The sequence below is a fragment of the Myxocyprinus asiaticus genome, chromosome 38, assembly GCF_019703515.2.
Source record: "Myxocyprinus asiaticus isolate MX2 ecotype Aquarium Trade chromosome 38, UBuf_Myxa_2, whole genome shotgun sequence".
Lineage (NCBI taxonomy): Eukaryota > Metazoa > Chordata > Actinopteri > Cypriniformes > Catostomidae > Myxocyprinus > Myxocyprinus asiaticus.
The window spans coordinates 40056695-40069806 of record NC_059381.1 but is presented as its reverse complement, the minus strand read 5'-3'; the positions used below and the strand labels follow the sequence as shown (position 1 = coordinate 40069806).

The following is a 13112-nucleotide window of genomic DNA, read 5'->3' as shown; positions in this document are numbered from 1 at the left end:
ATGGTATGTCCACATTAGCAATCGCATTTTCTAAAAAAATACTGAATCAAACCAATTGCACATACAGTGAAGAAGATATTTATTCATAGCACACGTGAAGCGCTTTTACTTTGAAGTCGCACTCGCGCTTGTGCGGCTCCAGCACGAGCAGCAGCAATCTACTGACAGTTTAAACGGCCTGGATTGCCTGCTTGGGTTGTCACAGACTGACCATCATGATTTGTGAATCAGAGGAACTTTTGATCCTGATCCTGAAGTTTTTGATTCTGGCTGATGGAATACTCACTTCAGAGGAAGATTTTAGATGAGTGCTCGATGGGAAGAAAGCGCTGGATTTGTGAGATTTGTGAATTACATCTTTTTATACAAAAAATGTAAACAATTTATGAGCGTTCCACATGATGCTGGATCTGCTGAAGTTGTGTGAGGTTGGTTTATTATCTGTTTAAACGATATATGCACATACTGTATTTGCAAATGGTATATGATATTAGTTTTACTGATATTTGCCTTTTTATCATTAGACAAGACAGTTAAAAGTTACAGGGAACTGTTGAGGAGAGAGGGAGAATTAAACAGGCTTTAATAATACTTTAATATTATGAGCTCAAATGCATCTGCCGCAGCTCTGATATGCAGACCGTTTAAATGAGACTGTGTTGCACACCGGCCTATTATTGTAGTAACACGATGGCACGTAACAACAAAACGAACCATGACTGGTCATTTACATGTCTCAGTCGCTTCACATGCAAGCAGGCGATTCTCAGCACCCTCAAGAAACAAATCGGCCAAAGGGTGAAATTTATCGGCCGATGCCGACATATCGGTCGACCACTACTTCTGCGCTCTGGAAACCATTCACTTTCATTGTGAGGACCAACAGAGCTGAGAGCTTAATTTGTGTTCTGCAGAAGAAAGTCATACACATCTGGGATGGCATGAGGGTGAGTAAATTATGAGAGAATTTTCATTTTTGGGTGAACTATCCCTTTAAAATATTATCCAACATTTAATTTGATAATTTTTCTGCTCCCATGAAGAATAATTCTGTTAACTTTTTATTTAGTTTTTATTGCCAGGAGAATATAACATATGATACAATGATATACAAATAAATTAATTCACATTTGATAATCCTGTTTAAAAAAAGAAAATATGGGCTAGCCTATCGGCACATAAAAATAAAGCACAGGCCTTGTTAGTTTTTGGAAGTTAAAATTGTTTGAATATTCTGCCTGATGATGCTCGCTCATAACATCTTTGCGTATGTATACAAATTCTCACAAATGATAATTCTCTTCAAAGAAATGTGAATAAATACACAGATCAGCCACAACATTAAAACCACCTGCCTAATATCGTGTAGGTCCCCCTCATGCCACCAAAACAGCACTGACCCCTCAAAGCATGGACTCCACACGACCTCTGAAGGTGTCCTGTGGTATCTGGCACCAAGACGTTAGTAGCAGATCCTTTAAGTCCTGTAATTTGCGAGGTGGGGCCTCCAAGGATCGGACTTGTTGGTCCAGCACATCCCATAGATGTTTAATCAGATTGAGATCTGGGGAATTTGGAGGCCAAGTCAACATCTTGAACTCTTTTTCATGTTCCTCAAACCATTCCTGAATAATTTTTGCAGTGTAGCAGGGCGCATTTTCCTGCTGAAAGATGCCACTGCCATCAGAGAATACCGTTGCCTTTTTACACCTATTTTAGCCTTTTTACAGCCTACTATTTTCTGAACTAACTTAAAGCACCCGATGAATCAATGATTTAAAACTGTCAATTGTACACAATGTGCATCAACTATGGAAAGCCGAAAGGGACAATACAGTGGGGGTTTTTAAATCACGTTTTTAAGTACATAGTGTTAAAAGCACGCAATTTCTGATCTTCAAACGTATTAGAAGCGGAGACAAAAATTAGTGGGACCTTTTAGTTTTAATTTCAGTAATATTTAAAGATTTAGTATATAAATTGCATCTGGAATATTTAATGTAAAGTGTATAATATTTCTCAATTTTACATCAAAATATGGCTCCAAATGTATCCACAGAGGTCTGGGCTAAGCCCCGAAAGTCCACTGAACCTAGAACTGCCCCTGGCCTTCACAAAGCCCTGACCTCAATCCGATCCGAACTGAAAAAGTGTGTGCGAGCAAGGAGGCCTACAAGCCTACAAAAAAAGTTACACAAGTTCTGTCTGGAGGAATGGGCCAAAATTCCAGCAACTTATTGTGAGAAGCTTGTGGAAGACTACCCAAAACGTTTGACCCAAGTTAAACAATTTAAAGGCAATGCTACCAAATACTAACAAAGGGTATGTAAACTTCTGATGGTGTTTAGTGTTTGTGTGTGTGACACAGCACTGTCTCTACATGTTTATTGGTCATTGCCCCTGAAAGAGCCACTATTGGTGAACTTCATGTCATCATGTGGTCTTCTGTAATTTTTACGGTGATTAACAATACCTTATAAAGTAAAAAGCAGATTTTTACAGTTTCAGAAGGTTAATATCAAGTTTATTACGGTTTTTTTTTTTACTGTAAATGTAACTTTTTTTTTTTTTTTTTACAGTGCAATCGTGGTCATGTAAATTAAACTGTAAAATTTACAGGTTGTTCTGTAAAGTTGTTTACATTTTTACTGTATTTTGTGACATCTATTCTGGCAACCACAGCTGCTATGTTTTTTTTTTTTAAACAACAGGATTTTTTACAGTGCAGTTTGTGAAACCATGTGTTTAACTGAATGGTAAAAACGGTAACTGTGCAAATCCCTACTACAAATTATCAACAGATGATTATAAATCCAAATATTTGGTCAGCTCACGTTTAACTTAACCAGTTAGCAACTAGTCATTGACATGGCTACCTACTGGCTTAACAATCGTAGGCCTACATCATACAAATCTTATCCTTGTTAAAGTTTTATTGTATTGAAGGTAATGTTACTGACATACCTTTTTCATTCTGATCGACTAATGCCAGGCCATTGAGAGAACCGGGACTTTCCTGGTGGTCCGGCCGCGAAATGGGGCCACCGCGTTATGCAGAACGCGCCACAAAACGGTGCCGTGATATGCGAAAGGGAGCAGCGATATGCAGAAAAGTACAGCAACCCCCCCTTCAACAACTTTTGGGCCAGTTTCTATGTAAAATCCCAGGCCGAATTTTCTGAAAATAAACTTAAAATAAAATCTGGTTGGTTCGCCATTCAGTGAACTTGCTGCTAATTTGATTATGGAAGGCAATTCTTAAATGCACTAGCTGATTTTAAGAGTCCATCTTAGGGAGCGAGTAGGGGTGGTCTGAACAAGTTGACTGCTGCATGCATTATATTTACATTTATATTTATGCATTTGGCAGGCGCTTTTATCCAAAGCGACTTACAGTGCCCTTATTACAGGGACAATCCCCCTTGAGCAACCTGGAGTTAAGTGCCTTGCTCAAGGACACAATGGTGGTGGCTGTGGGGATTGAACCAACAACCTTCTGCTTACCAGTTCAGTGCTTTAGTCCACTACGCCACCACCACTCATACCACGCATTAAAATCTACTTGGTATGTGAACTGTTAAAAATAAATGAAGATTAGAAATGAGGCTTATAGATTATATATTTAGAATTAAGGCTTGCATAATAAAACCTCCATGCTTCTGAGGCAGATATGTTGCAGCCCTGTGAGAGAAAATAGAAAGCCCCCACTCGAGGCGCTCATAACGTGTCTGATGAACTTGAGCATGAAATGCAGGTAGAAGTCAAAGTGTGATCTGTCAATTAATGCAAGCTGGGCGCACTGATCGAAATTAATTTACATTTGAAGCCAGAATCGCAGCCTGCCTTTTTGCTTTGCACCCTGATGTAATTAACATTAACCTTTACTTTCTTCTTTTTTTTATCATCACAAAAAACATTCAGGGCTATTAACAATCCAAGCTAATCCATAGCTTTTGCCCTATCAGCCGGGGTCTAGCTGCGCAGCTGGCGGAGAGGACAATGACATAAATGTTATTATTGATGGAACTTTTTCCAGATTTTTTATGGACTGTGCGTTCCCAAGCTGGTAAAGATCACTACATCTTTTATCAAAATGCCTGGTAAAAATAACCTCAGGTTTTATTAATCCCGTGTGATTGACATGCTGATAAAAAAAACTTGAACCTGCGCTGTTCAGCCTGAAAGCCTTATTATAAGTTCTTCGAGTGTCTGAAGTAGATGTTGGCTAACGAGAAGACACCAGAAAAAACATGCTTCTTTTTTTATTGTATTGCAATAACAGAAGCAAGTTTTTAGAACAGAAAAAAAAAGATAAATAAAATTCAAGATGTGCCAAAAAGTGAAAAACAAAAGTGCCAAAATAATTAATATAGGCTACAGATAAAAAAGAGAAAAGGGAAATGGAAGGAGTGAATGACACTAAACTAAAATGACACGTGTACAGAGACAGATAAATAACAGAGCCATGGGATCATTTTATACCAAAAGTTATAAAGACACCGAAATTCGTTCACACATTCCAAGTTTTGATGTTGTTGTTATGTTTTTTGAAAAAGGTGGATAAAGTTTTAATGTAAATTCCAACATCTCTTTGAAAATTTTGCATATGGACTAATGAAGTGTTTCTCAAGCATTTCATGCTATCTGGTGTTTATTTACCCAAGAGAAAGAAATGAGCGTGATTTATTTTGGCTGTAAAAATTTGAAAAATAGGCCTACACAAGCACAAAATTGTGTGATTTGAACAGAGTGAAGAGGAGTGTTGAGGTTTTTATGTGTTGTTCGGACACCGCAGCCCCGCATTTCGCAACATATTTTCCGGAGGGACAAATAAAATAATGTGTACGGACTGTCCATATTTCAAGAAAGAAATACTTAGGCCTACTTCCAACCCTGCTCTCTTTGAATGGAATTGAATAGTCGATTTAAGCTGATATCTACAATATTTATACTCTTCTAGTAAATATGCTATTTTAGCAGGCTAAACAGTTAGCATGCTAAATGTTGGTTATGCTATCTTTGCTGGCAGCTGACTCCCAACCAAGGTTATTTTCGTAAACTAAAACTGAAACAAAAACTATTGATTAAAAAACATTCTCGTAAACTGAAATAAAATAACAATTATCAAAAATAAATTATCGTTTTTGTAATCAACGAGCTCTCATCACATGGCGGAAAAATCTGCAAGAACTTTTCATACGTTTAACTTTTATACCTTTGATTTGCTTTTGTTTGGTTCTTTGTGACTTTGTTGCATCTCAAACCATTATGTTATTGTTATTATGCACAAGTATGCTGAGTCTAAGTAAACTGTGAAAATATTCAACTGTTTCGTTTTGCTTTAAGTGTATTGTGTAAGTTTGCCAAGCTTAAATTCAAATGTCTTGCTTTGGTCTACACTGAACACGAAGTGTTCTGTTAATTCTCAAAACTATAATTACTAAAAATGAAACTAAAATATATAAAACGAAATAGAAATGTGTTTACAAAATAAAAACTCAACTAAAACTAACAAAATCATTAATGAAAATAATGAAACCGAAAACTATATAAAATAAAAACTGATTTGAAAATGCAAAACTATAATAACCTTGCTCCCAACTTGGTATCTTTAGCTACGTTCATAGTTGTTCATGGTGTTGTGGCACAGTAGGTAATGCACTGGACAGTTGGAAAGGCTGCTAGAAAAGCTGCATGTTATAAACCCAACCAGCCTAGTCTTAAAGTTTTACTTCTGCATACTTTGAACTCTTTGAATATATAGGTGAATACAGGCTTTGCTTAGCCCTGTCATTGCTGCTTGCAGCTATATTTTTTCCTTTTATTTCATGAAAAACAATGTGGAAAGCATGCCTTGATATTAATGATGAATTTTATTAATGAATAATGAATGAAGTTTTTAACATTTTGAATGTACTTGGCAACAATTAAGTTGAAAAGATCTTCAAATTGCCAAAAAAAATAAATAAAAAAAAAATAAAAAAAGAGAATATACCTCTGCTAGCTGGGCTTTGTTGAGTCCAGGTCTGGTCTGGATTTTGTAGTGCCGCTTGTAACGTCTCAGTGTGTTGACCTGGAGCTGGAACAGGTCAACCTGATATAGAAAACGTAAGCATGACTATACACTCTTATTAAATTAAACACAGCAAATGAAACATACTGTTACAGTCACTAACATAATTAACGAAGGAAGCAAAGCAGATACTGCTAAAAGCACTGCATGGCACAAAAATGATGCTTGTGTCAATGGGCACCATGTCAATGGTGATTATTCCAAATAATCAGAGATATTATAACTAGATTTTAATTAACAAATGTAAAAATCATGGTTACAGACAGAACATTTTACTTAATGTATCTGTAAGTCTAGAGCTGCACAATTTTTTTGTGATTTGGATCACAAAGTTGTTGTGGTCCCTTCCCCTTCTCCCATCACTCCACGCTGATCACGCCCACTTTGGTTGGCATTTTTTGAAAATGTGGTGAGAACTCACATTTCTCAACTCAACTTTGCTGGAACAGGGGGTGTCATGACCATTTAAACTCACAGCAATCTTATTAGCACCTTATATGAGCATCAACCCAGGCACATAAACTGGAGCACAGTGCCATTTTATTAGGATCTTTCGACTGAAGTGAGGAGCCATCTCTCAGTCCCTTAAAAGTGAGAAATCAGTAGTGCGGCAAGCTATGCAAAGTCTTATTCCCTCCTTTCAGGGAATCAAGGTTACAGTCGTAACAGAGATGTTTCCTTTTAACCCTGTGGTGCCCACTGTTGTAATATTACATCATCAATTTTAGCTCTACTAAAATAAACCTGCACATGTTTTTTTGTTTTTTTTGTTCTTTCTCTGAGACCACATTTACACAACTAATAGGTCCTATTGTTAAGCCTTGCAATGCTATTGGATGGTAAATTTTGTAAATAGGCCTGTTCACCTAGCCATGAACTCACACAACCTGCAAACTTGCCTTGAAGCACATCATCCTGTTTTACTGGACTGGATAAATCAACATTCAAATAAGTAAATGTCTAAAATATTTTTTTCTGTGATTAGTAATATATCTAGATTATGCAGATATTAAGGTACTGTTGAATGCTTTGATCATATTAGATTTTGAGCTTATGTCAATGTTGTAATTTTACAACACTGGGTGAAAGGGGTGGCAAAATATGCCTGTGCACCTTGCACATTACATGGATGAATTGTACTTCTCACCTGTTCCATGTTAAAAAAATACTAATAGAAACATACTATTTTTGATCATTCACAAGTTTAAAATGTCTTCTTTGTTACCATTTTGAGTTTCAATCAAAATTAAATTATTATTAAATGATAAGTTAAAGTTGAATTAAAGAATAAATTATTTACTTGAGAATTTGAAAGTATTTGTGTAGCAATATTTGAAACTATCTGTATCTTATCATTTATAAAATATACTTTACTGGTCCTGTTTTCTTTTCTGGGCTTTGCTTGTTTGCCCAAATATCCGCTTGCTTCATGAGGGACAGGTGATAATGTTCTGGAATGTGGGGGGTATATAAGTGCTATTAGCTTGATAATTAGAGGGCACAATAAGCTAGCCAGACAGTATTGTGTGAATTCTGTGGAATGTGTGAATTCTGTGGAATGGGTCAATTCTTTAAAACGTGTAAGTATGATTGGGATTTATTTGCATTGAGATTATTTAGCCTGGAAAATAATCAGTGATTTTTTTTTTACATTTCAGAATGCCACCAGCCAGGAAAGACAGTCTTATCTACAATGTGTATGATGTCATTGATGCCGTCCAGAATGGGAACATTGACTTTGAGAAGGACTCTGATACAAGTGATGAAGAGGAATGTGGAGATACCTGTGAACTGGAAAAGGAAAATAAAAAACCCAATGACCGCCCATCGGATGATCATGTGGACATCATGCTAACAAAACCAAGCCATTCACGAACACCGACCATGCCCCGTGACAGGTATCATTGGCTGAAAAAGGATTTTATCAGTACCAACACTGATTTTTCAGGTCAGGGCTTTGAACAGAGCTAAACACAGTAAATGCCAAAGTTTTCATTCAGTTCATCAGGTTTTGTAAATACAATCTGAACATATTTTTATAATAAACTATTTTTCATAAAAATATGACTTGTCTGATTATCATTATTGTTTATTAGTGTATAGATATATAGGCTACTGTTATGGGGCTACATAAGCAGTACACCCTGCAAATGAGCCATTAGATGTTCTCTACATTTGTTCAGACAGTGAGTAAAATCACTGAAATTCTGCTACCCAACAGGCCCAACATTGCAATATTACAACTTTTCCCTAAAAACTTACTAAAATGTAAAAAATGTAAAAACCCATTTATTTCTGCATTAGAGGCCTCCTACAACAACATATAAAAGGTGAAAAAATTTTTTTTTTTTTAAATGTTTCTGTATTTGGGCGATGTGGGCAGGTGGGCTTCATTTATCTATGATTGGGAAGATTAATGTTATCAAAATGAATTGTATTCCAAAATTTAACTACCCGCTACAATCTCTCCCTATAGATGTCCCCCTCTCTTATTTCAAGGAATTTGATAGCATAGCGAAGTCCTTCATTTGGATTGGTAAACATCACAGATTGCATTTTAATAAGTTACATAGGCCGATAGAAAAAGGAGGGCTAGGCCTACCCAAGATTTTGTTTTATTACTATGCGTTCAGTCTCAGACATTTGGCGCATTGGTCACTTCTGCCTGAGAGAGCCCCTCCCTGGTTTGTTATTGAACAGGCGGTGCTTGCCACTATTTCGCCATTACAAAGCATCTCTATCAAACTAATCGTAAAAGTTAAGTTACACCCCGTTATTTCGCATTTACACTCGGTATGGACTAAAGTGTCCAGATTGTTTAAATTGGACACTTATTTAAATGTTGCCTCGAGAACCCAAGATTGTGTATTCGCAAGTCTCCTTTCTGCTGGCCAGAGTGGATTGTGGGGGGGGGGGGGGTCGCTACACTCGGTGACCTATATGAAAGTGGTGTGTTGAGATTGTTTGAAAACTTGGTCCAACATTTTGGGATCCCCAGACCTCAGTTTTACAGGTATTTACAACTGTGCCACCTGCTTTGTACTATTTTTGGGAGTAGCACACATCCCCCTAAGGAGGCAGATAATTTGAGAGAGGTGATTGCGGCTTTTGGAAAAGGTCATGAGGCATCAGTGTACTACTCCCTGTTAATTCAGAGTCTGGGGGACGGAGCCTTAACTTCTCTCAAGAGAGTATGGGAGAAAGATTTCAACTTGGCATTGGAGGAAGGAGTGTGGGCTAAGATTCTTAAAAACGTTAAGTCTGCATCTAGTGATGCAAGGGTGCGTCTTATACAATTCAAAATTTTGCATAGATTTTATTGGAACCCCTCTAGACTGTATAGGCTTGGTCTTAAAGACACACCCACCTGCTGGAGATGCCAATCGGAGGATGGAGGCATGGCCCATGTTTTTTGGTGGTGTGTCGAGATCCAGAAATTCTGGTCGAAGTTTCAGAATTTTGTGTGCGACGTGATGGGCACTCAGGCTTCGTTTTGCCCCAGACTTTGTGTTCTGGGCGATGGAGCGGTCATCAATGTGGGGGATGGCCATATAGAGAACTGGGTTCTGACATGTGTGATGATTGCCAGGCAGGTTATTTTGAGGGGTTAGAGGTCAGCTGGTGCGCCCCCATATCCGGAATGGTGCACGGAGGTGGGGAGGGTGGCAGCTTCTGAGGAGGTGTCATCGGGAAGACGGGGTGGCTTGGATAAGTTTATTCAGAAATGGGGCAGGTATTTGGGGTTTTCAGAGGGCTCTTGGGTGGGGTGTGGAGAGAGTAGTATATTATAGTTAGTATGATTATTGTGTGTGTGTATGCACGTATGTATGTATGTATGTATGTGCATATATATGTATATGTATTTATGTTTGTATATGTATGTATGTATATATGTATATATATATGTATATTTTAATTTTATATATATGTATATATGTGTGTCGGTTTGATTTTTATTTCTATATATTTTCTTATGTTTGACCACAGGGTTGTCATTGCTAGTGTATGATTTAATAAAAAATTTTAATTACAAAAAAAAAAAATAAATAAAAAAAAAAAAAAAAATTGTTTTGGGGGGTATTTGCCTTTTTTGGCATGTTTTCCAATATAAATATCTAAAACTCCTTTAAAACAACATACATTTACTTAAGGAGCTATACTGCAGAAGAAAAATTTTATCGGAGAATGTTGAATACAATATTTAATATTTAAATATTTTAAAATATCTCAAAAGCCTTAAAACAAGATATGAATATGAGTATATTTTTTCTTTACTGCACTAGCAGATGTACATGTGAAAAAATACACTTATATACAAAATACACTTATATTCAAGATACATTCTCTTAAAGCAAGTCTAAATATCTAAAATGTTCCTTCTCAAGTAAATGTATCTTGTTTTAAGGATTTTTTTGATCATTTTAAATGGAAACAAGACAAAAACACTTGATAACAATATAATTTTTTTTATTGAATTAAACTTAAAGTTGTTTTCCTTGTAATTCAGTGAATGTCATTTAGAGGTATTTTTAAAAGATGATTTTGTCCTCTTTATTGTTAGTAAGCATGTTTAATACAACATTTTAAATCGAGGCTCAAACTGAATAGTCGGTTAAGAGCCAATTATTAATCGTTGCAGTTATAGCAGAATAGACCAATAATCTTTCTAATAATCGTTAGATTAGTTGATTATCAAAATGGATCATTAGTTGCAGTCCTAATTTATATATTTATTTATATAAATTATATTTAAGAGGGAAAATGCACACACATCCACTTTTTCAACAGGTGCTGGATCAAGGCAAAAGGCATTGATATAGAACTGACGAAGTAGATCCGCACACTGTTATACTATTCCCTTTTATTGATTTAAAAACAACAGCAAATTTTCGATCAAAATGATCATCTGGCCTGACAAAGATCTACTTTTTCAGTTCTATATAAATTATATTTAGCCTTTGGGTTTTGTGTTGATGAAGGGGTACTTGAGCCTTACTGATGGTGCTGTCGGGGTACTTATGGCAAAAAAAAAAGGTTGGGAAACACTTTTGTAGTGTGTGTTTCGCTTTAATGTCACTCTAGACTGGTGAGCTTTATTTACCTCTGGGACTTCGACATCATGGTCAGGTGACTCACCACCATCATCACTGGTCTTCCTCTTCCGTTTGTTGCGCACACTCTGGATGAAGTTCTTGTGGAAGTCACAAATGTACAAATGTCTGACCTATTTAGAAAAAAAAAAAAGTGTACATCTCTTTAATATGTAAATACTGCCTGGCTCAATTCAGGGCAGAAGACCAAAAATAGTGTATCGTGCTACAAGCATGTATTTATTTAGATTTATTTATTATATTTTATAGTTAATTATATTAATATTGTTATTATTGTAATCTACATAGATATAAGCCATAAGATTGCACATTAGGCATCAAAGTCTAGTGTGACTGTAGCTTTAACTAGAGCAGGGGTGTCAAACTCATTTTGGGTCGCAGGTCTGATTGGACCAATCGACATTGCTTGGGGGCCAAGTTTATATTTCCCCAGGGGCCAGGGTAGCTCAGCGAGTAAAGACGCTGACTACCACACCTGGAGTCGTGAGTTCGAATCTAGGGTGTGCTGAGTGACTCCAGCCAGGTCTCCTAAGCAACCAAATTGGCCCGGTTGCTAGGGAGGGGAGAGTCACATGGGGTAACCCCCTTGTGGTCACTATAACGTGTGGTTCTCGCTCTCGGTGGGGCGTATGGTGAGTTGTGCGTGGATGCCATAGAGAATAGCGTGGGCCTCCACACGCGCTACGTCTCTGCAGTAACGCGCTCAACAAGCCACGTGATAAGATGCGCGGATTGATGGTCTCAGACACGGAGGCAACTGAGATTCGTCCTCCACCACCCAGATTGAGGCGAGTCACTACACCACCATGAGGACTTAGAGCGCAATGGGAATTAGGCATTCCAAATTGGGGAGTAAAAGGGGAGAAAAAAATAAAAAATACAATTTCCCCCAAAATTGAATCACATTTATAATTTGCAAGATATGATTTATGCCTTATGTAATGCCATATATGCGCTTTACAGATATAAATTCATAAATATTAACCTCAGCCGTCCTACCATTTACAAGTGTTTTTAAGCCAAGAGTTCTGTGGAGGAGATGATGGGTTTTCGGTCACCCGTTTAGTCATGCTGTCATGCAACTTTTGCCCATGTGTAGTGTTTTCACAAGAAGGATCAAAGATTATTCACTGAGTTAAAGATTTTATTATTGGCTGAGAGAACAGACTTGCTACTAAATCGGTTGTGATGTGTAATATACAGTAGGTAGATATTAGGCCTAATCTGTGAATTAACAATGTGTATATAACATGAAATCAGACAATCCAAACAAGACCAACATATATAGACTGATATACAAAGAACAAAAACAAAAATACCTGTATGGTCCAGAAATTAGACATGTAACAGGTGTTTTATGAGGATGATATGAAGTAGACTGTTTCAAATATTCATCTGCACACTGCAGCTGAACAGCTCTGATAATAATAGCCATAGTGATCTTGCTTCTTTTCATATCAAACGGCATTATCATGTTGAATTAATGTTTACGTTTTGAAACTACCTAATTAAATGTATACTTACATTTTGGATATTGAGCAGCTCATGATTTCCAAACACGTGTATAACTGGGGTTTAACAAAAGTTTATTACGTCTCATTCTGCGCTTCATCTCTAAAGGCGAATTAATGAGAGAATATGTGTTTGTTTTTTTACAGTGGGAATAAAACTAGCGCTCTGTCCCTTTACGAGAGCGCATGCATGTTAAACAGTCTATGCTGCATGGAGAGAGATGATGAGACATATGCACGGAGAGCCATGGATTTTCAGTCCTATAGAAAGAAACTGTTGATTTCTTGTGTTCCAATGTGTGGATTACTAATTTTCACCAACATGTAAAAACGAAAAATTTGGGCATTTCGCGCATTGTGAACACAGAATGTGCAGGGATACTTAAAATGTTGCACAAGATGTTAAATCCCACTACG

The 13112-nt window shown here is 36.9% G+C and overlaps 1 protein-coding gene across 2 annotated transcripts in view; it reads right to left on the bottom strand.

The window, feature by feature from the left end:
* LOC127429164 (histone deacetylase complex subunit SAP30L) overlaps positions 1 to 13112 on the bottom strand; it is a 49124-nt gene that overhangs the window by 31875 nt on the left and 4137 nt on the right. For both annotated transcript variants that reach the window (XM_051678037.1, XM_051678036.1), the window contains exons 2-3: positions 11175 to 11297; positions 5996 to 6094 (exon numbers count right to left, since the gene is read on the bottom strand). In XM_051678037.1, the coding sequence (XP_051533997.1) occupies positions 5996 to 6094; positions 11175 to 11297 (222 nt within the window). The remainder of the gene's footprint in view (positions 1 to 5995; positions 6095 to 11174; positions 11298 to 13112) is intronic.